The 20,326-nt window shown below is 36.9% G+C and overlaps 1 protein-coding gene across 2 annotated transcripts in view; it reads left to right on the forward strand.

Moving 5' to 3' along the window:
• Positions 1-19,199, forward strand: part of LOC131667935 (uncharacterized) — a 74,785-nt gene extending 55,586 nt beyond the window's left edge. For both annotated transcript variants that reach the window (XM_058941711.1, XM_058941712.1), the window contains exons 5-7: positions 16,007-16,236; positions 16,800-16,938; positions 17,000-19,199. In XM_058941711.1, the coding sequence (XP_058797694.1) occupies positions 16,007-16,236; positions 16,800-16,938; positions 17,000-17,871 (1,241 nt within the window). In that variant the 3' untranslated portion in view covers positions 17,872-19,199. The remainder of the gene's footprint in view (positions 1-16,006; positions 16,237-16,799; positions 16,939-16,999) is intronic.
• The last annotated feature ends 1,127 nt before the right edge of the window (positions 19,200-20,326 follow it).

The raw sequence follows: 20,326 nt of genomic DNA on the forward strand, positions 1-20,326 counted from the left end.
AATACAAACAAAACATTGATTCACATCAATGATCAATATTATTTCAACGTACATTTCAGTGAGTCAATAATACTTCTGCATGATTAATGCATCAGTAAACAGCGAAAATAGTACATTTTCAACCACCCATTCAACTCTCGTTACGTTCAACACTTTTCTGTAACCGAACATGTTCTCACTTACATTACAAAAGTTAATTGTCGCATTTGATGCAAAGTTTAATATTATTTCAAGTGCCGACCTTTGAACGCGATACGTTCAAACAAGCGCTACGTCAACCGCAGACGCGTGCAAAGAGCAACTCCTCCCCTGAGCTTTTCGCGGCTGACCGGCCAAGATCACGCTGCCAATTCCGGCGCAGCAAATTGCTGATTTACAAATGATGCTCGCCTAATTAATGAGTCCACTGGGACGATGTTTAACTTTGACATGATACACCTTTCTCTGAAATAAACGTAATTGTTGTGATTTTTTTAATTTGATTTATTTCGTACTTCAATTTCACAATTATCTATTTACATACAGAAGCATTAACATTTTTGAAAAAGATGTTGAAAATGATTTGAAAAACAATTTTAAAAGATGTTTAAAAGATTTACTACAAAGTCAAAACTCCATTAGAAATATGGTACATGATCTAAAAACGAGGCAAGTTTTTTCGGTCGTCGAAATAAATTATCTCACCCTATACTAGCATATTTTGTACTAACAATCTCCGATATTTTAGCAAAAGAATAAAAATACAAAATTAAATTAATCAATGATGAAAAAAATCATATAAGTAAGATACGGCTAAAGATTTTATCAACCGATTAGCTGAAAGGCGTATCTCTTTTCAATTTCTTGGTTGTTCCTTTCTTCGTCAGGTCAGCTTACTCTTCTCCATAATTTTCTTCTACCGTTCGTCACAGTGGGAAGCCTCAAGAAAGTAATCGAGGGGTTACCGGAATGATCAATCGCGCGCCTCTCAGACGTTACCCTAACTTTTACTGCAGCCAGCAAGAAAATATTAAAAATTAGCCTCAGGCTGATATTCTGCAATTAACTTTAGAATCTACTCATTAGTCTTAGAAATTGGCGACAATAACGTCGTGGTTCAAATACCATCAGAATCACAAATTAGTCTTGTGAAATTGGTTAAATAATTCAAGTCGTATTAAACATATTCTGGCAATATCATGGGTGACTGCAATCAAGTGATTCAACTCGTTGAACGCCCAAGTATAGATCGTTTACTGTTTCGACAAACCGACGAACTGCAGCTTTGAAAAATATAAGTAAATGGTGTCTGGCCTCTTACGACTGGCTGAATATATAAGTATATTCACGCGTCCCATCTTCTTGTAAAAAAAAATGTCTGCGATTCAATTCTGCGTGAAAAGATCGCTCTAACGAGGCTCTTTTCCTTGATTTTGCAGCAAAGAAAAACTCATCGTATACCGTCCAGTGTGCTTTTCGTTATTTGGTCGGTCTTATTTATTAACGTCTACAGAATTCCTGGACTGAATGTTGGCACGAATTTTATTGACCTCATTAAGAGAGTAATTGCTTCCTGCTTTCGGGAGCAGCATTGATATTGCCGATTACTTTGGCGTTGCATAATTCTTCGCATGGCTCTGGCGAATTTATACTCGGCATTTACTGTACTCGGTGGCTACCGATAAAAAGGGTATTACCCGAATATATTGCTTTGGATATACATATATATTTTTGAACTTACAACGTATAAGAACTTGTTTTATCTACAGTTGCGCTCGTAAGATCGAAATTATACAAATTCACGACAGCAGTATATATTTAACTAGGCAACCAATGAAATACAATTTAATCTTGTGGGCAAAAGTATTTTTGCATCAGGGAGCCCTAGCAAATTGTTATCTGACGTAAATAGATGTATACGAGGTCTGTCCGGAAAGTATCGGGCCTACCTTTATATTTTCGTGCTAGCGTTATTCTTTATCATCTGGTGAGTGGCATCCTTCAAAGTAATCCCCACTTCATTGAATAACACGGTTCCATTGATGTTTCCACTTTTCAAAACAGTCCTGGAACTCACTTTTAGGGATAGCCTTAAGTACACTCGTCGCATTGTTTTCAACCGTTGTTTTGTCATCGAATCGGTGTCCTTTGAGTGGTTTTTTTAGTTTTGGAAACAGCCAAAAGTCACAAGGGGCTATGTCGGGACTGTATGGAGGTTGTCGAAGCAATGCGATATTTTGTTTGCTCAAAAACTGGTGCACAAGATTGGATGAATGCGCTGGCGCATTATCGTGATGGAGAAGCCAGTCACCACATTCCCAAAAGTGCGTCCGTTTTCTTCTTACTGCATCACGCAAAGTTTCAAAATTTGAACGTAGTATTCTTTATTGATTGTCTGACCTGTTGGTGCATATTTGTGTTGTACAACACCTTCACAATCGAAAAAAACAATCAACATTGACTTAACATTGCTCCAACTTTGACGTGCTTTTTTTGGCCTTGGTGATTCAGAATGCTTCCACTGTGAAGATTGTTGTTTTGTTTCAGGACCATAAACCCATGATTCATCACCTGTAATAACTTTTCTAAGCACATTATCATCATTATTGACCATTTCCAAATTGTCCAGGACGATTTCTAAGCGAATGTTCTTCTGCTCTGCTGTGAGCAATTTTGGGATGAATTACGCACACACGCGTTTCATTCCTAAATTTTCGGTTAAAATTTCTGAAATGATTGTTTTTGGTATCCCAAGGTCTTTTTCTAGTTCTCGCACAGTCATACGACGATCTTGTTCGATTGCAAGTCGCACCCGCTCAATATTATCTGCGGTCTTTGTCGTCGAAGGTCGGCCGGAACGAGAATCACTATCGACAGAAGTGCGACCATCCTTGAACCGTTTATAACACTCTTTTATTCGTGTTTTGCTCATACACTCGCTTCCAAAGGCCTTTTGCATCATTTCAATAGTTTCCGAACTCGTTTTTCCGAGTTGAAAGCAAAATTTGATGCAAATTCGTTGATCTTGTTTTTCAGTCATTTTTGACAATATCAAAATCCGTCGAACGCGAAAAAGGCACTGTAAACAAAGACACGCTGCGTATGAACTATACGTCCGGCAGGTGTCAGTAAGTAACCAATAGATTCGTGAGGCTTTACTATTGACGTTTCTGTCCGGTAGAGGTCGCTCGAACACTATGGCGCAAAGATATAAACGTAGGCCCGATACTTTTCAGACAGACCTTGTACTGATTATATTTCAATCGAAGTACAGTAACGATAAAATTAACGTTATTCAGCAACATTCGTGCATTAAAGCAGCCGTTACAAACAATGAATTACATTGTTTGTAAAACTATTTGTGGGTATGAATTAAGAGCAGGAAATTCCAACATCAGCGCAAGCACAAACTTTTATCGTGATCCAAATTCTACCGAGAGAGAGATGAGCCTTGTCTCGCCGACAAGGTGGCGGCGCATTAACAATGCGGCAATGGATTTGCAATTCAGCGGCGCCTCGACACAAATCAACGTCTTGGACTCCCGCGAATGCGGGCGCGGCGTAAATTTGAGATATATGCAGATTTTACCGTTATAATTTCTTGTGCAGTAACGCGTACCTTCTTGATCCTTACGGCGCTTTGTGATTTACGCTTAGCAAACATTCAGAGTATAGTTTAGCCTTGCGCTTGCTGTGATATTAATTTGTTGAAGGCAAATTTATTATGATTCATAATTAAATTCGCGGATTGTGAATAGACTCAGGTAATCTAATATTATGCCGAAAAATGAACAGAAAAATAAATAAACATTCCACCGCGATGTTCCGCTTGCGTGAAAAGCGAGGTATACGAGTAGAGCGCGAGAACTACGAACACGATTCGCAGCTTTCGCTCGACAGCACATTTCTCTTAGCAATTTCATTTCTCCGGATGGTGATGTATAGACACGACCGATCTCTTGCCTTTTTACTTCTCCGCTCTCGACTTCCGGACTGAATCACGCGACCATTAGCCGATAAGGGCCGAAATCTTTTTCGCTCGAAGAAAGAAGTTCTTTAGTCGAAATTGTGAATGACAGCATTTTTACTTCATGTTGGTGAACTGAATAGGGTACATTATAGAAATTAAAGATCAGTTCACCGATAAGATTGAGATAAAGGTTAAATAGGTCGAGGAAAAACATTATATACTAAGAATTCGACAAAGTACAGCAAAATAATTGATTTCATTGTACATTTTTATCATTTTCTTCTTCACTGATTCGTGTTTATTACTATCAAAATTATAATACAACCAGGTTTAGTAGCAAAAAGTAACCTGGGAAAATGTCGAACTTTTCGAAATCAACTTGACAGTTACGAGCACGCACGCTACGCCCACCAAGTTCAATTATGCAAAAGCCCGCTGCTAAACTCTCAACGGGAGCGCAACTTTTAAATTAATATTCGAGGGCAAACATTTTAAATCAACGAGCTTGCAAGCTACTTTTTTCTTCTAGACTCAATTCGTGTATCTGATGAGGAAAGAAGCTGTCCTAGAAACACACAACAGTTTTTTTTTTCGACCCTTCATACCTTTACCAGATAACAATTAGATTTTTACGAGCACTCGTGAAAAAAATACGGGGCGTTGATTAAAAAAATAACTGGAGTGTGATAGTTGCTCTTTGACAAATTATTTGCTAGGCGCTATGGAAAAATGTAAATTTTTCATACCAGAGTTTATTGAAAATAATTGAATACTGTAATTAAATAAAAAAGACATAAAATAAAAAAAAAGAACTTTGCACTTGTATAAATGTACGTGCGTTGAATTAATTAAAAAAATAATTAGAGCATTAGGAGTTCAAATGAAAGCTTACTAGTATCAAGGTGATATTTCGATATCTTTTTCACTCGACTTGACGTATTCCGTGATAGATATTCCCGTAGCTATTCGTCAGATCCACAGGCACGAAGTCACGAGTTCGCGTTCACTATTAACGCAGCAAATCGACTTGAAATAAGATTTCAGTGCTCGAATCCTGCACATTTTTCCCAGTGTTCGCAGGAGGATAGTATGACAAGACTATTTCGTGGATTACGTCGTCTCTCTCCTTATCTCTTAGAGCCGTGAGCACAAGATCCGTAAATTTATTCCAATCCGATATGCGAGCACAAAACGCATTATTCCGACGAGAACTGCAATATCGATGATCAGTTATTCGCATTTTTTCCTCTGAGGAAATTCTACACGAGACTGTAATTAACGGTAATAACATCGGAGTATCCACGTAAAAAAAATTAATCTCGAGAAAAGGATAATACGAACGAAATAGAAAACTCGCACACACGTCGTATAATATAAGGGTGGACAAAACTGACTTTCCTTCCTCCGCGATATCTGCCAGCCTCTCTCTCTCTCTCTCACTCTCGATCTATCTTATACCCTGCTTGACGCTTTAATAAGTTTCTCCCTCGGTAGCTGGCGACGCACTAAGACGACGTTGCCTTAGGTTTATTTCTAGGAGGCTCTCGAGCATAATACGACCGCGCGCATATGAGAATACGATAATTTGGTTTTGAAACGCAGCAAGACTACCGGATGAATGTGATAAATAGCTATTTACGTGCTTATTTCAGTATCGAATATCTTGGGGAATATTGTATTCTATCCTTCTCTCTCTCTCTCTCTCTCTCTCTCTCTTCCTCGCTATTCGTTTGCTGCTGGCAATTATTAAAAGTAATAAGAGAATAAGAGATTTTTACTCTGCGAAACGGGGAAAAAAGTCGATTGAACGAGAAAAAGAAATAATTTGGTAAGCTCTGCTGATAGGAATATTTATGAAATGCCTTCCTATATACAGATACTAAATTAAGAAATACTTGCAATTAAGTCTCTAATATTTTTGCGAATTACACTTCAAAACTCTTTGCACTATTAATAAATGAGGGCATTTGCTGCGAGACTAATTAAAAGGATGATATTATTCAGAACGTCCGTCTTTGATAACGCTTCAAAGTGCAAAATGATGAAGGAGGATATATACCATAAAGACTAAATGTGGAGCAAAAGAGGTGAAGGGGGAGGTGATTAGCATAAAGTTCAGTGGCTCTTCCCAATCATTGCTCTACTCACTTATGCACGTAGGCAGTCTTATACGAGTGTTCGTTATTAAAGGCCCCATTATCTACGCATCCGGTGGCATACTACTCGCCCGGAACCAGCATAATTTTCGCCAACTTTCTGGGATCAAAACTTGCACGCAAAATCGCGCATCTCGTTCTATTCTCGGAGCGCTGATGAAATTCTTATTTACACGTCGATATATCGCGCTACACTCGCCACACTGATCGATTCAACTGGTTGCTCAATGGATTTCAACTGCGCGAGCAGGAAAAATACTCAAGTTTTCATGCTTCGCCAGCTGCAACTTCGCAATTGCATATACGCTAGCGCTCTCGGCTTCTTCTTTTCACCCGCTCGACTGCCAACAATATTTTCACATCTAAGGCTCAACCCACGTCTATATATGCTCTATTCTTTCAAAACTTTTATTCAAAGAAGCTCTGGCTCCCTTTGCTACCCATCACAGCCGGCGTCACTTCAATTTCAGACATGCCTTTGCACAGTTGCTCTGGCGAAAAATCTCGCCTTGTCGCCTACATAATCTGCTCCAATTGCTTCGTCTGACCTTTTTCTTTTCAGAGTGCATTGACGCTACATAACGTCAGCAATATATAGCGCGTCATTTCGGAAAAAAAAATACTCAGCCGGAAAAAGTCAAAATGAAAAGACCAGATTCACTTTGTGAATTCTAGCTGCGTCTGTTTCTGAATTACGTAATCAAATGCGCAACAACTTTGGAGATGATGTTGAAGCGAAGCTCATGCTCGCGTCGTCGCAGGACGCTTTCTCACTTTACATGTAAATTTTGGAACTTCAAACAATTTCCCGGCGACTTTAGCGAGCTATTGTAATCAGATTCTTTCTCCCCGGCAAAGAAAAGTTAATCGAAAACTTAAATAAATCCAAGCGTCGTACGCTGCCCAAATAAAATCGACCGGGATATTTAAACGGCCGACTGCTTGAGAAAGCAACGCGGACAAGCCGCTCGAGGAAAATCTAGTCATCAATCTTTACAGTGCTTCCCTATATTTACTATGTCGAGAGAGGGGAGAAAGGTGGAGAGGGAGAGAGAAAAGCTCCGGGTGCCACCACGAAAATCTCGACGCGCTCGAATACACGCCTAGGTTTGTATACCATATCACTGCCACTGCTTGTCAGCCATGTCCCGTCGGATCTCTACATCTCGCGCACTGGCACAGGAACTTTGAGGGACCGCTGACTTCAGGCTGTCTTTTTTGTTACGGGTGAGCACTGCTGCTCGAGTTCTATTTACTCCAGTGCTGATGTTTTCATTCTTGTTCTTCTTTTAGTTCTCTACAACACGTCTCGACTTGTTTCAATATTGCATATGCGCAGTCAATAAACATTATAGACAAATTAATTTTGCCTACTTATGAAAATAACCATTAATAGTACAATGTTTCACTAAGAATAGTTATTATCACAATCGTTTTCAAGCTGTCAATAACTATAAGTTGAAGTATCTCGTACATATAACGAGTCGTAAGTTTAATTTGTCGAGCGTTTATTTTATGTAAAAAATGACCGAAAAGAGGACTACCATTAGAGCTTTAATAAGGGCAAAAATAAATCATAAAATTCATTTTAAAAGAAAAGCTCTAAAGCCCTCGAGGGCACGAATTAATTTTCAAATTAACGTACATGTCCGCGTTTTTCCTGCTCCCACCGAGAAGAGAAACAAAAAGCACTGTTACTCAAAGAACCAACCAACTGTAAATAAAAAGCTTTGCTCGCCTCTGTCGGTGATGCGTGCAGGTTGTTAATTATTTTACCGCGGGCAAACAACACGGAAAACAAGTTCTCGCTAAGGCATTTATTTCCTTTTTTTTACGACAAATGCGACAACACCGAGCACACATTCACACTGATTTAGAGGTGTAGAAGTACGGCAAATTTTACAAGCCACGCGTCGCGCAAGCAGCTGATTGTGATTCACAGCGCTGAAATTTTTGGCAACGCACTCGTACTCGCCTCTGACTCCTCGCCAGATCTATTCTTTCGCGCTCTAGGATTTACTCTGGTTATGATCTTTTTATCTGTATACGAGTATGCTTGTGCGATGCGTATAACAGCGAAAATGTTGCGGCTGGTTATTTGCATTTGATAATCCACTGCCGAGAGAATAAGTTTCATACCAGAACTAATTTGATCAGTGATTTGATAAAACATAAATCACGTATTCATTTACTGCAAAAAATTCGCATTCGATACCTTCATCCAGTCGTTAAATAAATACGAAATGGACGTACTCTGATATGCAGAACTGGTACGCTCAATTTACGATAGAGAATTCATCAAGTTCGATCGATTTAACAGCATTTGCACAAGGTTCTTCGAAAAAAAAAATTGCAGTACGCTGGCTCATATAGGCTATTCTCCTCAGCTCAGCTTTCGATGATACGAAACTGAATGCCAATCGATTAGCTCGCGTATACTATCGCGCATCGGCGCCAACGTACGAGTATTGGAGCGTTAACCGTGCAACGGAATCACAAGAGAGACGAAACACGTTGCTCGTCAATCAAAGTCTCTATTCTACAGTAGTCACATTGCGGCTAATTTATCTGTTTATGCGAAGTTTTTCGTACTTGGTGTAACAAAAATTGCATATGTTACGTGAAACTCGGTGATGTTAAGATCATTCAAACTTAGAATTTCAGCCAATCGGACGCGCCAAAACATTCGGTGAATAGCGTTTGATTGGCAGACGGCAAATTGGCCAGAAACTATAGCTTGAAATAGAATGCTTGTCGAGTTGGAGATGGTAAATATAATTGTATTTGCATTGGCTCTTGGAGTTTAGGGCGAAAGCACACAATAGTCGTGGAGGCGACCATTGAACAAGCGTCCACACGCTCAGTAGCGATTAATGTTCAACGAGCTGAAAGATTGGTTCGTATTCAATTGCTCTAGACAAATACTTTATACGTCTATTTGACACATTTGCTTTAAGTTTTATTCGCGCCTGTGTCGCACTCTGACAGCGATACATTTGTCTTGTGACTGATACGGTGTGACATAACACTCCATATGTTCGTAGTCACCATTGGATGCAAATGCACAAGGCGCTAACAAAGGGAATATAAAACGCATGTCTGCAGTTCAAAGCGATGCAATTACCTACGCGCCCATTGTCAATTTCGGAATCAATTCAATGTCGAAGGTAACTTTGTAGCTCCTCTGCGACTGGGAAATTGCATTGCCTAGCGCCATTGCGAGATGTCTTTGCACTGCTGTCACAGCTCTCGAGCGACGCGACTACAAGCTGCTTCGTAACGACATCGTTAGAGCCAACTCTGACGCCTCCTCGACGGTGCACTCGTTCTTTCACCGGTGTGTATCCTCTCAACGAGTTGCAAGTACCTATCCTTTCATATATAGCTCTCGAGAACCTAACGATTAAGAGGAATATGTAGAGCGTTTACTAGTATTGGAAGTTAGCGAAACGTATTTTGGACTGGTGACTTACAGAAATAAATTTATGTGCATTACTACGCATAGTATTGTAAAATTTTAGAATAATATTTTTTAATGGCACGATCGGAATAAGCTCTTTTGAAATGTACCTCAGAGCAGACAAAAGTAAAATTGGCTTCCGCATACTTTTTACTTTGAAAATTGTTTCGCTGATGACAGCCTGGTAACGGTAGTATGGAATTACTATATACTTTTTCGATAATGAAAACATGAAAAATCTTCTCTTTAATGGGATATTTTCTTAGAGAATATTGGATACCGAGGAAAACTGAACGAAAAAAAATAAAGCATGCATACGATTCGAAAGGAATCTAGTTCAATATTAATGAAACGAAGAATAAGATTATTAAGCGCAACAACTATTTATCATTAATATTTTTCCGAGGTGAATTCTCAAGTTTCGGTATACCTGATGAAGCTGACCTATCTAATTTCCATGCTATAGTGGTACTATATACCTATGTAACGCAAAGGCGATGGTTAGAGAGCGGAAAAGCCGGTATGTTGTTAGAAACTGGTGTATGTCGCGCGTAAGGTTTCAGTTCGTGGAATACTCTATGAAAATTAATTAGCGAGCCTTTGATGTAATGCTGATTATATCCATTTAGCAGGTAGAGTTGCCACTCTGTAATTGTCTTTCAACAGCATTGTTGGATGAGTTGTTGGATTGAATACGCATCAGCGGAGCTGATTCGTGATGTATGTTTCATTCCATTTAAAAATTATCAATTAATCTGAAATTTCTATCTGGACGACAAAGAATACATGCTACAGTTCAGTGGAGCACTATTTAATTCATAGTTAGTCAAAGTGAATATTCAAGCTCTCGATTATAAAAGCTCTTTTCAATACGACCGGTTTACGTGTGCTCATTACTTAACATTTGTTGCCCTATGTCAGGACAAACCAATCAGCTAATTTCGAATATTTTCACATTTGTGCTTTTAAAAAAATAGCAAATAATAACAGCTAATAATATTTTTATAAACATGACGATCACTTGACAAATTGGCAAAATTTATTGAGAAAAATGTAATGTTGCGTGAAAAAATTAACGAGCGAGCTTTTACATTACAAGGGCTTACAAGAGCGTAAGATCATCGCATCTGCTATAGACATCACCTCTGTTAGTAACTCGTAGCTAGATCTGATTACAGAGTTGATGGAGATTCCTAGCAATGAGGCTTCCACAATTAAGGCACACGTCTTTCAATTAGCTTAATTAAGCTATGCTGGCAGCACGATCCTTAAGCTCAAACGAGATTCCTACAACCTACCTTCCAGTGTAAACTCCATATTGTGAATAAAAATAGAACGAACCTCATGTTTTATAAGACGTATTGAACAATCATAAGGAATCTTTGTGCAAACTAGATATTGCTTTTTCATGAAGTTCGAGCGAGACAATAATGCGCATCACTTCGTACGTTGAACTCACAGCAACTTGTACGACAAAAGGCCAATAAATTCAAAGCACTCGAGAGGGGTGCAATATCTTCTGGAAGGCAACGCAATATTAACGGCTCATCTTGTTGAAACGTAGTCGATGGATATGCGTCTACAAGTATATCCATACATCAACCCAACACTAATAATGATATTATTGCATCGGTCCTATCTACAAACATAGCATTGTTTTAAATTTTCCCTCCACTATTCATAATTAGCAAAAGTAATCACTGTTATCTTAAAAATCAAGCAGTATAGGTATAGTAACGAGCTGGTCGATAATTTAATTGGCTGATTGGACGTCAATTGTACTAGCATCAAAGTATTTTCAATTAGCTCGTGAGAGAATCATTGATTGCGTCGTCTATTAACGGATTCTTGCGTCATTGTTCAGCCAACTTCTCGTCGTTGTCGAGATTGTAATTATCTTTAATTAATTGAGCAAAGGGTACGCTAGAGAGAGACCAAGCTCTACGACAAAAGCCCTTCGCGTCGACGCCTCCTCACTTTACTGTATAGGTTCTACGGATTCAATTTTCCCTCTATCTTACGTCTGTGCTTTTTCTTTATTCGCTTCCAACTTTTTCATTTGTTCTCTGAATTTTATGGACCTTCAAAGCTTCCGATATGGAAATGTGAGCTTGATACATGGTAATTTGGAATTTTTCGATGGCTATGCATTTATTTTGTATCGATAGCGTTAGTGACGGTAGACCATGGAAGGTCATTGATTTTTGGCCGGTTACCAGCTCGTTGTCGTTTACACTGGCAGAGCCGAAGACAAATGCCATCCAATCCGTTTACCACTCATGTCCCGTCCTTGACTGGCTGTCGCTCCTCGGCCCTCTACAGCTTTGCTCGTGAACGTTGACAAACGAGTGTACCCCAACTGAACATCAAAAGACCTATAGATATCGAGAAGCCATAATTGCTCTCCTCAGCCTTTAGAAGTGAAAACTGAATGAATTATATTTGGCTGAAGTTAATGAGATACAGTTGATACTTAGAGTCCTCATACTTATTAAGTTCGTTGTAGGAAGTTTCTCAAAGAGAATTTCTCGAACTTTAATTTAATCTGAAAATGGATCCGTTAACATGTTTAATCGGTTTCTCAAAAATTATTTCGCCCCCCCCCCCCCTCCCTCACCGTATTCTATTAATATGTCACGTTATCCTTGGAAAGTAAATTTTCGCATTGATAAAGCATTGAGAATTCAATCTGAACATAGCAGGGTGCAATCGCCTTTTGTGCTAAAAGTCTATGTAAATATTTGCCAAGCGCAGGCAAGTGTATATTTGAGTATGTATATATGAAGTCAGCAGCAGCAGGTAAGGTACGTGAGAGCGATATGCGCCTCACGGCAAACAATTACTTCGCAGCGTCGACGAAGACGGATCGCGCGAGAGCTGAGCGCCAAGTCGTCGCTAAAAGAAGAACGAAGGCAAATAGAACTTAAACGAATTTATACTTCGCGCCATGAATACGTGTACCACCGGACATATATACATCGTCAAATGTATAAATGCAAACGAGAGAAACGTGTGTTTTATAGAGTTGAGAAGTTTACCAAACGATTTTGTAATAGACTCCTTGCCTGAAAATTCTTTTGAAAGTGAAACATTTTTCTTCTTACAGTTAAATGTGAGAATGATTTTAAATTCTATTTTAATCTTTATGAAAAATCTTCTTTTATTAAATGAAAATCCTTGTGTTAAAATGGAAACTCCTCTTGTTGCCTTAAATATTTTAAAAATGGTTTAGGATGCAATTTTACGACGGATACATTTCTGTAGTAAGAAAAATACTTTTAATACAAAAGTCTTTTTATGAGTATATATGTCGTACACATTTTACATTAGTTACACAGAAATCTTTTTCTGTAGCAAATTTCCAATAAGATTAATAAAGGTGATAATAAAGATTAAAAACTTGGAGTAGGTTTAATATGACGCATATTACGGAAAAATAGCTCCAAGGCACGAAAATTCACAAGAAAAACGTAGGTGCGACAGGCAGCTCCTGAAAAAAATCAAAAGCAACAACAACAACGAGTTCTTGCGAGGATATTGCACTCGCAGGGTACGTTCGTACAGACGGAGAAGACGAAATGGAATTTTCTTTGAGACTAAGAAGGGAGAACAGTAGCTCGTGGAATTTTCCTGGGTAGCTAACATTGTCTTTGAGCCCTTGTTCCTTTCCGCTTTCTATCTTTAATCTGCTTTTCTCTCCTTCGCTTCTACTTTCTTTCACTTTCGTATCGTCCCTTTTTCCCATCGAAGCTTACCATTACCAAAGACTTTTGGATTTGTGTTATTTCCTCAAACACAACGTTTTATACTTCTTCATTTGAGATCTTAAAATTTATGCTGTCTCCACATGGGCTTACAAATTTTGTAATTCAATGAAATACATGAAACTAACTAAAAGAAAAGTACGTATACATACACGAAGTAGTCATGTAACATAAAGTAATTAAATATGATTATATATTAGACAGTACTGAAAATTTCTAGATAACAGTGCTCCGTATTGTTTTGCAAGTTTAGAGAAACTTTATAGTAACAAAGGTGACTTTCTCTCTGCGCTAACTGATTATTCACACTGTGAATGTTCGATTGAAATTTTAATGCAGCTTATTCCTCTTATTTCATTGAATTAATCTAGCGAAATAAAAGTATAGCTTAAAAGTTGTACATTTAAATTCTTTATAATACAGTAGAAATTAAAAATTTGAACAGATACAATTCTATTTTTACATTTATTATTATCGACAGATATCGATTAAATAGCGATGTTGTAAATAAATTTTAGTCTATATAAAAAGTGTTTTTTATTTTAACACTGTTAACCATAACATCTGGACAACATACACTTTTAAAAGTGTTTTGACATCAATTCAACGCGAGCTCGCGACCTGCCTCCATCCATTTTCCGATTGTTCACAGTTTTTTTAGCATTCTGCTAAATATTTAGCAATAAAGCGGCTTAATTTTACATGGTCTTTATTTTAATGTAAAGTATAATTAGCTTCTAATTTATTTGCCAAGCACATTCGTATATGTTCACTAGTAAGATGAATATGCCAGTGTGGTATTTATTTGAGGAATTTACTATTAATTTACGCAGTTTACATATTTGACAAATAACTACTTTTCCAAATGTGTCGTGTATAATTGATAGATGGTTCTATATATAGCAGAAATGCAGATTTATTCGATGCAAATTATTTATTGAAAATAACGGAAATTATACTGAAAGGAATATTGTATAAACCAAAAATGCTAAATATGAATCTTCTTATCTTATAAAAAATCCTCTTATCCTTCTCTTATAAAAAGGAGAACTTAACAAAGTGAGTCCAGTTCATTCGTAATTCGATTGGCTGAAAGATAGTCACGCGATTAATTATGCGATAGTTATGTATGTTGTATACACTCGTAAAATTTTATACAGATTTTCGTAGATTAAATGTTCGAAAAGTGTATTAGTATAAATAGCTTGAATTTAATATGAATGATTGTTTTAATCATACTAACCTCAAAATAATAAATGACTGATACCTCAATACACAGAGAAATTAATTTTACTTTATTAAGAAAGTAATTAATTTTACTTTATGCGAAAATTTAGCTTCGAATAAAGTAGGCAATAAAACATATAAATCGATAAACTATCATGATAAAATATTGTACAGTAATCCTTTGAAAAAATATTGTACAGTGATTTCAGGTTTATGAAGTTACGTAAAATATTAGAAAATTTGTTTGAAAATACTGATTACAATCGTGAACGTTTACTGAAGTATGTTATTTACATCGTGTAGGATATACAATTATAGAAAACTATAGCGATTTTACAACTTATTTCATATTTTTTTTAGTATTTTTCAAACTTTTGATTGATGATTTTTCAATAACACAAACCTTCAGATGATAAAAATTTAAAGCTTCACTATTAACGTTTTTAAATCATTAATATCAATGTAACTGCATATTTATCTAACAATAAATAATATCGTTGAATATATTTCATATCGAATTATGGAAATATTTTAATTTTCAATTTCACCAGTGAAAGTTTTAATTAACATTTGTGCATTAAAATAAATGCAAGATAAGCGCAAAAGATGAGCGCGCGAATTGACCTATACATTACTAGTACATTTAAATTTACATTTTAAATGCTCATAATAAATATTAAAATTAACGAAGCAAAAGAAATACAAACGCAGCAATTACGCTATATTTTAAAAAGAACCACTTAATAGTAGCATCGTCTTTCATAAAAATATAATAAATGCATTCAGTGCAATAGATTGACCCGCAGTAAATCTTATTACCGGATAGAGCAGCACAGGCAAAAGCTCCTCTTTCTTTCTTAGTCCCTTATCAGTCTTGCTTCGTCGACAATGGTTTCGCTATGAAAGCATCCCTGCTTTTTTTTTTCTCCCCGAGACTTATTTCTCGGCTAGGTGCAATCCGTCATAAAAATGGCGAATGGCAGTTGCGAAGCCAAGATACCGTAGAGACTTTACTAGGGAATTGTTTTGCGAGAAACCCAGTACAAGTAAGACCGCGATATTGTTTTCTTACTGCTCTCATAAAGCGCCTGCGTCGTTAAAGAAGAATCAGAGTGACGCATCTTCTTCAGCCAACGGAATTAATCGTAGAAAAAGTAGTTTCGATTGCTATAGTCTTTGTTGTTGCATGACGGAAGTCCGATTGCTAAAGCGATACGCTGTTGGGTACTGGATGGATCGTTTTCTTAAAACAAACAGTTTTTCTTTATTCCACATCATATTATTATTATAAATTCTATTATAAATCCAATTACTTAAGGCACTTTGTGGAAAAACTTAGTACAGAAAATGTTTTCTTATTTGTGTCACGACTGCAAATAACGTGGTTCTGCTTAGTTTCGAAATATAATAGAGCAAGGCATGAACAATAGCTCACTCTGTCTGATTACAGGTCTGTCGTTGGGTGGCGGACTCATAGTTCTGGCATCGCTGTTGTCGGACGCCACTTGGGACATACCGCAAACCTACTCTTCGTTTGACAAGTCTGAAGATACTGGATTGCCACACTGGCACTACGGATGGTGTCTGCAGCTCTCGGGACTAGCCCTCATCCTGTCAGAGCTCGCGGCCCTGCTCACCATATCCGGCTATATGGCGCGCTTTCCTACAGTCGAGGACATGGTACGCATACATACACACGCCACTCCTCTTCGTTAATCATCTCGTTCCGCAAAACCAAAGTCGATTACCTTACCCGACAGAGTCACTACATAACCAATATGTAATTAAGGTTGCGAGCTTCTGCTGCTGTCAGGATCATTGATTGTTATTAGTTGGTGAGTGGTAAATACTTGTAGAAGGAGAACTAACGCAACAGAATATTGTATAGTTACATATAATGTTAAACTTGTATCCTTGGTTATGTAAAATTACACCAATTCAATCGGCCTCTTTTCTAATCGTTATAAACTTACATTTTAATTTTGTTAATTAACATTTTCTCTTCAAAATGATCGCAGAAGATTTGTTTCATTGCAAGCAAAATGCTTATCTAGATAAAGAAATTAGAATATAAATTAATTCAATTTTATAGGATTTCAGGATGAACTTATACCTTTTTATGCAACGAACAAGTACATAAAAATAACTACTGTAAAAAGATTTCTTTTCGAGAGTGTTCAGTTGAGACTGTAATTGAAAAATATGCTACAATTCAACCCGATAACTCAGCAAAATATTCGCAGGTGCGAGTAATGGTGCCAGGTGCAGAAAGAAAGTTGCGTGAACAGCGTGGGCTGAGTTCCGAGTATCTAGTAAGATCACATCAAAAGTCACCTGGACCGCCTCCCGGATCGGGTACAAATCAACCTACGAAGGGTGAAGGTATAAAAAGTTGTCTTAATACTTTCTGAAACAAAGCAACTAACACGTCCAAATTCACAAGGTCCGCCACGACTGACCGAAGAGGGTACATCCTTGCTGTGCAAATCAGCACCAGACATCTGCGCATCGAATCCGCAATCTGCCATAAGTTACGTCGACAAAGCTGACCTTTCACACATGCTGCCTGCCTACCCCGAAACAAAAATTATCGAGCCACGATTTGTCGGCACAGGCTTCCCCGACAAGGCTGATCAGAATATTGTAGATTCCCGGCTGAGCGGTTTCGTCGATAAAGAAGGTCTCGTGATTGCATTCGCCGAGGGTAAAGAGCAACTTGCCTGCCAAGAACCACCCGCTCGGTTCAGCGACTTTCCACCTCCGCCTCTACCCTTGCCAACCGAACAGCAGCAACAGCAGCAGCAACAGCCGATAACTCCACAACAACAACCACCTTTGGCGTTCGCTGACAAAGACACCCACGGCTTTATCGTTGAGCAGCAAACGGCCGATCAGTCGTTGCTGGATGCACCATACGGATACGACACTCGCTACAACAGCCTTGCCGGTCAAACTGTTCCTATCACTCTCAAGCATCATCATCAAGCAACTGTATCAGTTTCGGCTATTCAATCGTCTCCAACACCTCAATACGTGTATCAGAATTTCGGCACGATACACTCAGGGATGCTAAGGGTTGCTGAACCCGGTACCAGTTCCACTATGAGTTCAAACTGCTCCAGTCAACGAAGTATGACTTTACAGAATCCTAAAAGGAAAGTCACCGGTGGGGCGCCTATTGCCCAAAATGCTTTTAGTACTCTCGAATGTGAACGACGAAGGAGAACGGGTGGTGGTGGAGGAGGAGGTGCTTCGACAACCGCTGCCATGGCTGCAAGTGGCAAGGCTAACTTTTGTGCTGGCAGCGCGGTATGACCTCCAACTCATACGACTCTTCCTAGGTAACTGAGAAATGAGGAGACCCCATTGTAAGCATTCACTGGAGTTCATCCTCAATATTTGACTGGATTGTTATGATCTGACCGGCAGACTTTAACTACCGTAATAATAATTTTCATGACCATTTAAGACTTTAGGAAAAATGAGTTTTCTTATTAAAACTCTACTAAACATCTAGTTCTTTTTCACCAGATTCTATTAAATTACTACGATATGACTGTTAAAAATGGTGTGATCTGCTTTTCTACAAAATACTGCCAAACATTTATAACAGAAAATCCAGCGTTATGGAAATCTTGCAAAAGGAAATAAAAGAACCTTTATATACATTTATTAGAGTAGAATGAATTTTCCGTTTTTCGATTAAATAATTTAGGCCTATTGTTACTAATAATTTCGGTTAAACTATTTAGCTCAAAATTTTTCGAAAAGTCATACTGGAAGATTTAGTTATTGTACTGAAAAACTATGCAAAATCTATATCATCATATATTTTATACCTTGTTCTAGAGTTTTTAAGATATTAGAATATTTTTTTCATTGTAACACTGTCTCAGACGATTTATGATTTATCCAAGATCAAATTGTTTAGAATTAAAAGAAGTTTAAGATTTTTTATCTCATTGAGCTTTGCGGTGGGAAAAATGTAACTTTTGTAAATAAATCATAATCTACGTTATATACATATGATAAAATATAATAAATACTTTATGAATCAATAAACAACCTCACATAGCAAAAATCATAAACAAGTTTCCAATGTAATTTGTAAATTTTCAATGAATGATTGTGAATCTCATTAAAATTGATATAAGAATGTGCATTTGTACATTATGCATATTCCTACTGTTAATATTGAACTCTGATCCAGACACATTTTTTTATGCTTACATTAAGACGTGATTACTACAAAAATGTTGGTTCTAATATAATGAGACATAAAGTAACTTCGCCTTATTTTGACTTAATTGTTGGAACAATCTTTAATGATATCTTAGTAAGCTGTAAAAGTGAGGAAACTGAAATACTTCCAAAATGTATAGATAATTAAACAAAGTGTAAAACAAGCTGAACTTAAAGTGTGGTAAAAATAAAATAACAATTCATAAAATGAATGTAGTGAATTTAATAAACCTGTAAAAATGGAGTACTTCTTAAAAATATTAATCTGATTCGTAAACATTTCAGCGCTTAGTTGTGTGGTTAAGAATGGATCCTTGACATATCAAGTAGTGTAATAAACTATTTTAAAATAATCTACATTCATGGAAATTTACAACTGTATGTCAACAGTCTAATTTTCTTTCGTTAATATTTTTAACAGATAATGTTTTCATTAAAAAGAAATACTTAATTTTATTTAATTACATCAATTTATAAAATTTTACAACATACTATTATCAATTTAAAAACAGGGAAATTTGGACATGTAATGCTCCTAGTCATTAAATGTAATAAAATGTTTCTTTGATAGTAAATTGGAATAAGCTTTAATTCAATGTTCCCGAACATATTTAAGTAATCTGTACAATTTTGTATTATTTTTTAATTTTAAAATAAATAACATCAATGGTTTGCACGTATAAGTCTAAGAGTTTCTATATAAAAAGTAGAAGAAATTGACGTTTTTTCTGTATATATATCCCACATAGGAATGCTTGAACTTTCAGTGTAAAGATGGCGCGCTGACACTAAAAACGGCTGAACTTCGACAATTTGAGTTTACGATAAAGTGCTAACTCTGTTGGAGCGACTGATGTTTAATCAACGCTGCATAATTGCTTCATCAATTAGTAGACACCGTTCAATATTAATCTCCGATTTGAATTCATTTCAATGTGTTTAAATTTGATTGAATGCATAATCAACACTTGAACTAATTACGAACGCAAAACCCGTATGTTTTATTAACATAGTTGAGATCAGTGCTAAGAGAACAGTTTTAAAATCATTCTTTAAAAAAATTTTTTTCTTGCTTCTAATTTACAAGTATAACTTTCGTTGGTATAATTTTTTGATAAATTTTTTTGGAAATATGTAATAAGCTTAACTTAAAAATCTTTCAAATCTTTATTTCTTTACTTCAAATCTTGAAATACAACTCAAAATTCAAAATCTCGATTTAAAATTTAGTAAATAATTTAAATAAGCATTAACTGTAGTCATAAACTACGTTGTCAGAAGATTAGTAGTCACTTATCGATTTGCTGCTCATAGGCACGTCAACCCTAGTGAGCACACACGTCTTGTGGAATAATTATTGACGTGCATTGCCTCTCCGCTTGACTGACAGCGTGAAAATAAACAAACTTTTGGCGTGATTATCTAAGATAAATTCTAGCATCTCGTATAAATAAGCTTTGAAGAACAACGGAAGTTTTTTATATTTTTGTAGTCTTGATATGAAAACTTAAATCAAAATATTGTACAC

Source organism: Phymastichus coffea, unplaced genomic scaffold (genome assembly GCF_024137745.1).
Source record: "Phymastichus coffea isolate CEN01 unplaced genomic scaffold, Cenicafe_Pcof_1.1 PCOF00072, whole genome shotgun sequence".
NCBI lineage: Eukaryota > Metazoa > Arthropoda > Insecta > Hymenoptera > Eulophidae > Phymastichus > Phymastichus coffea.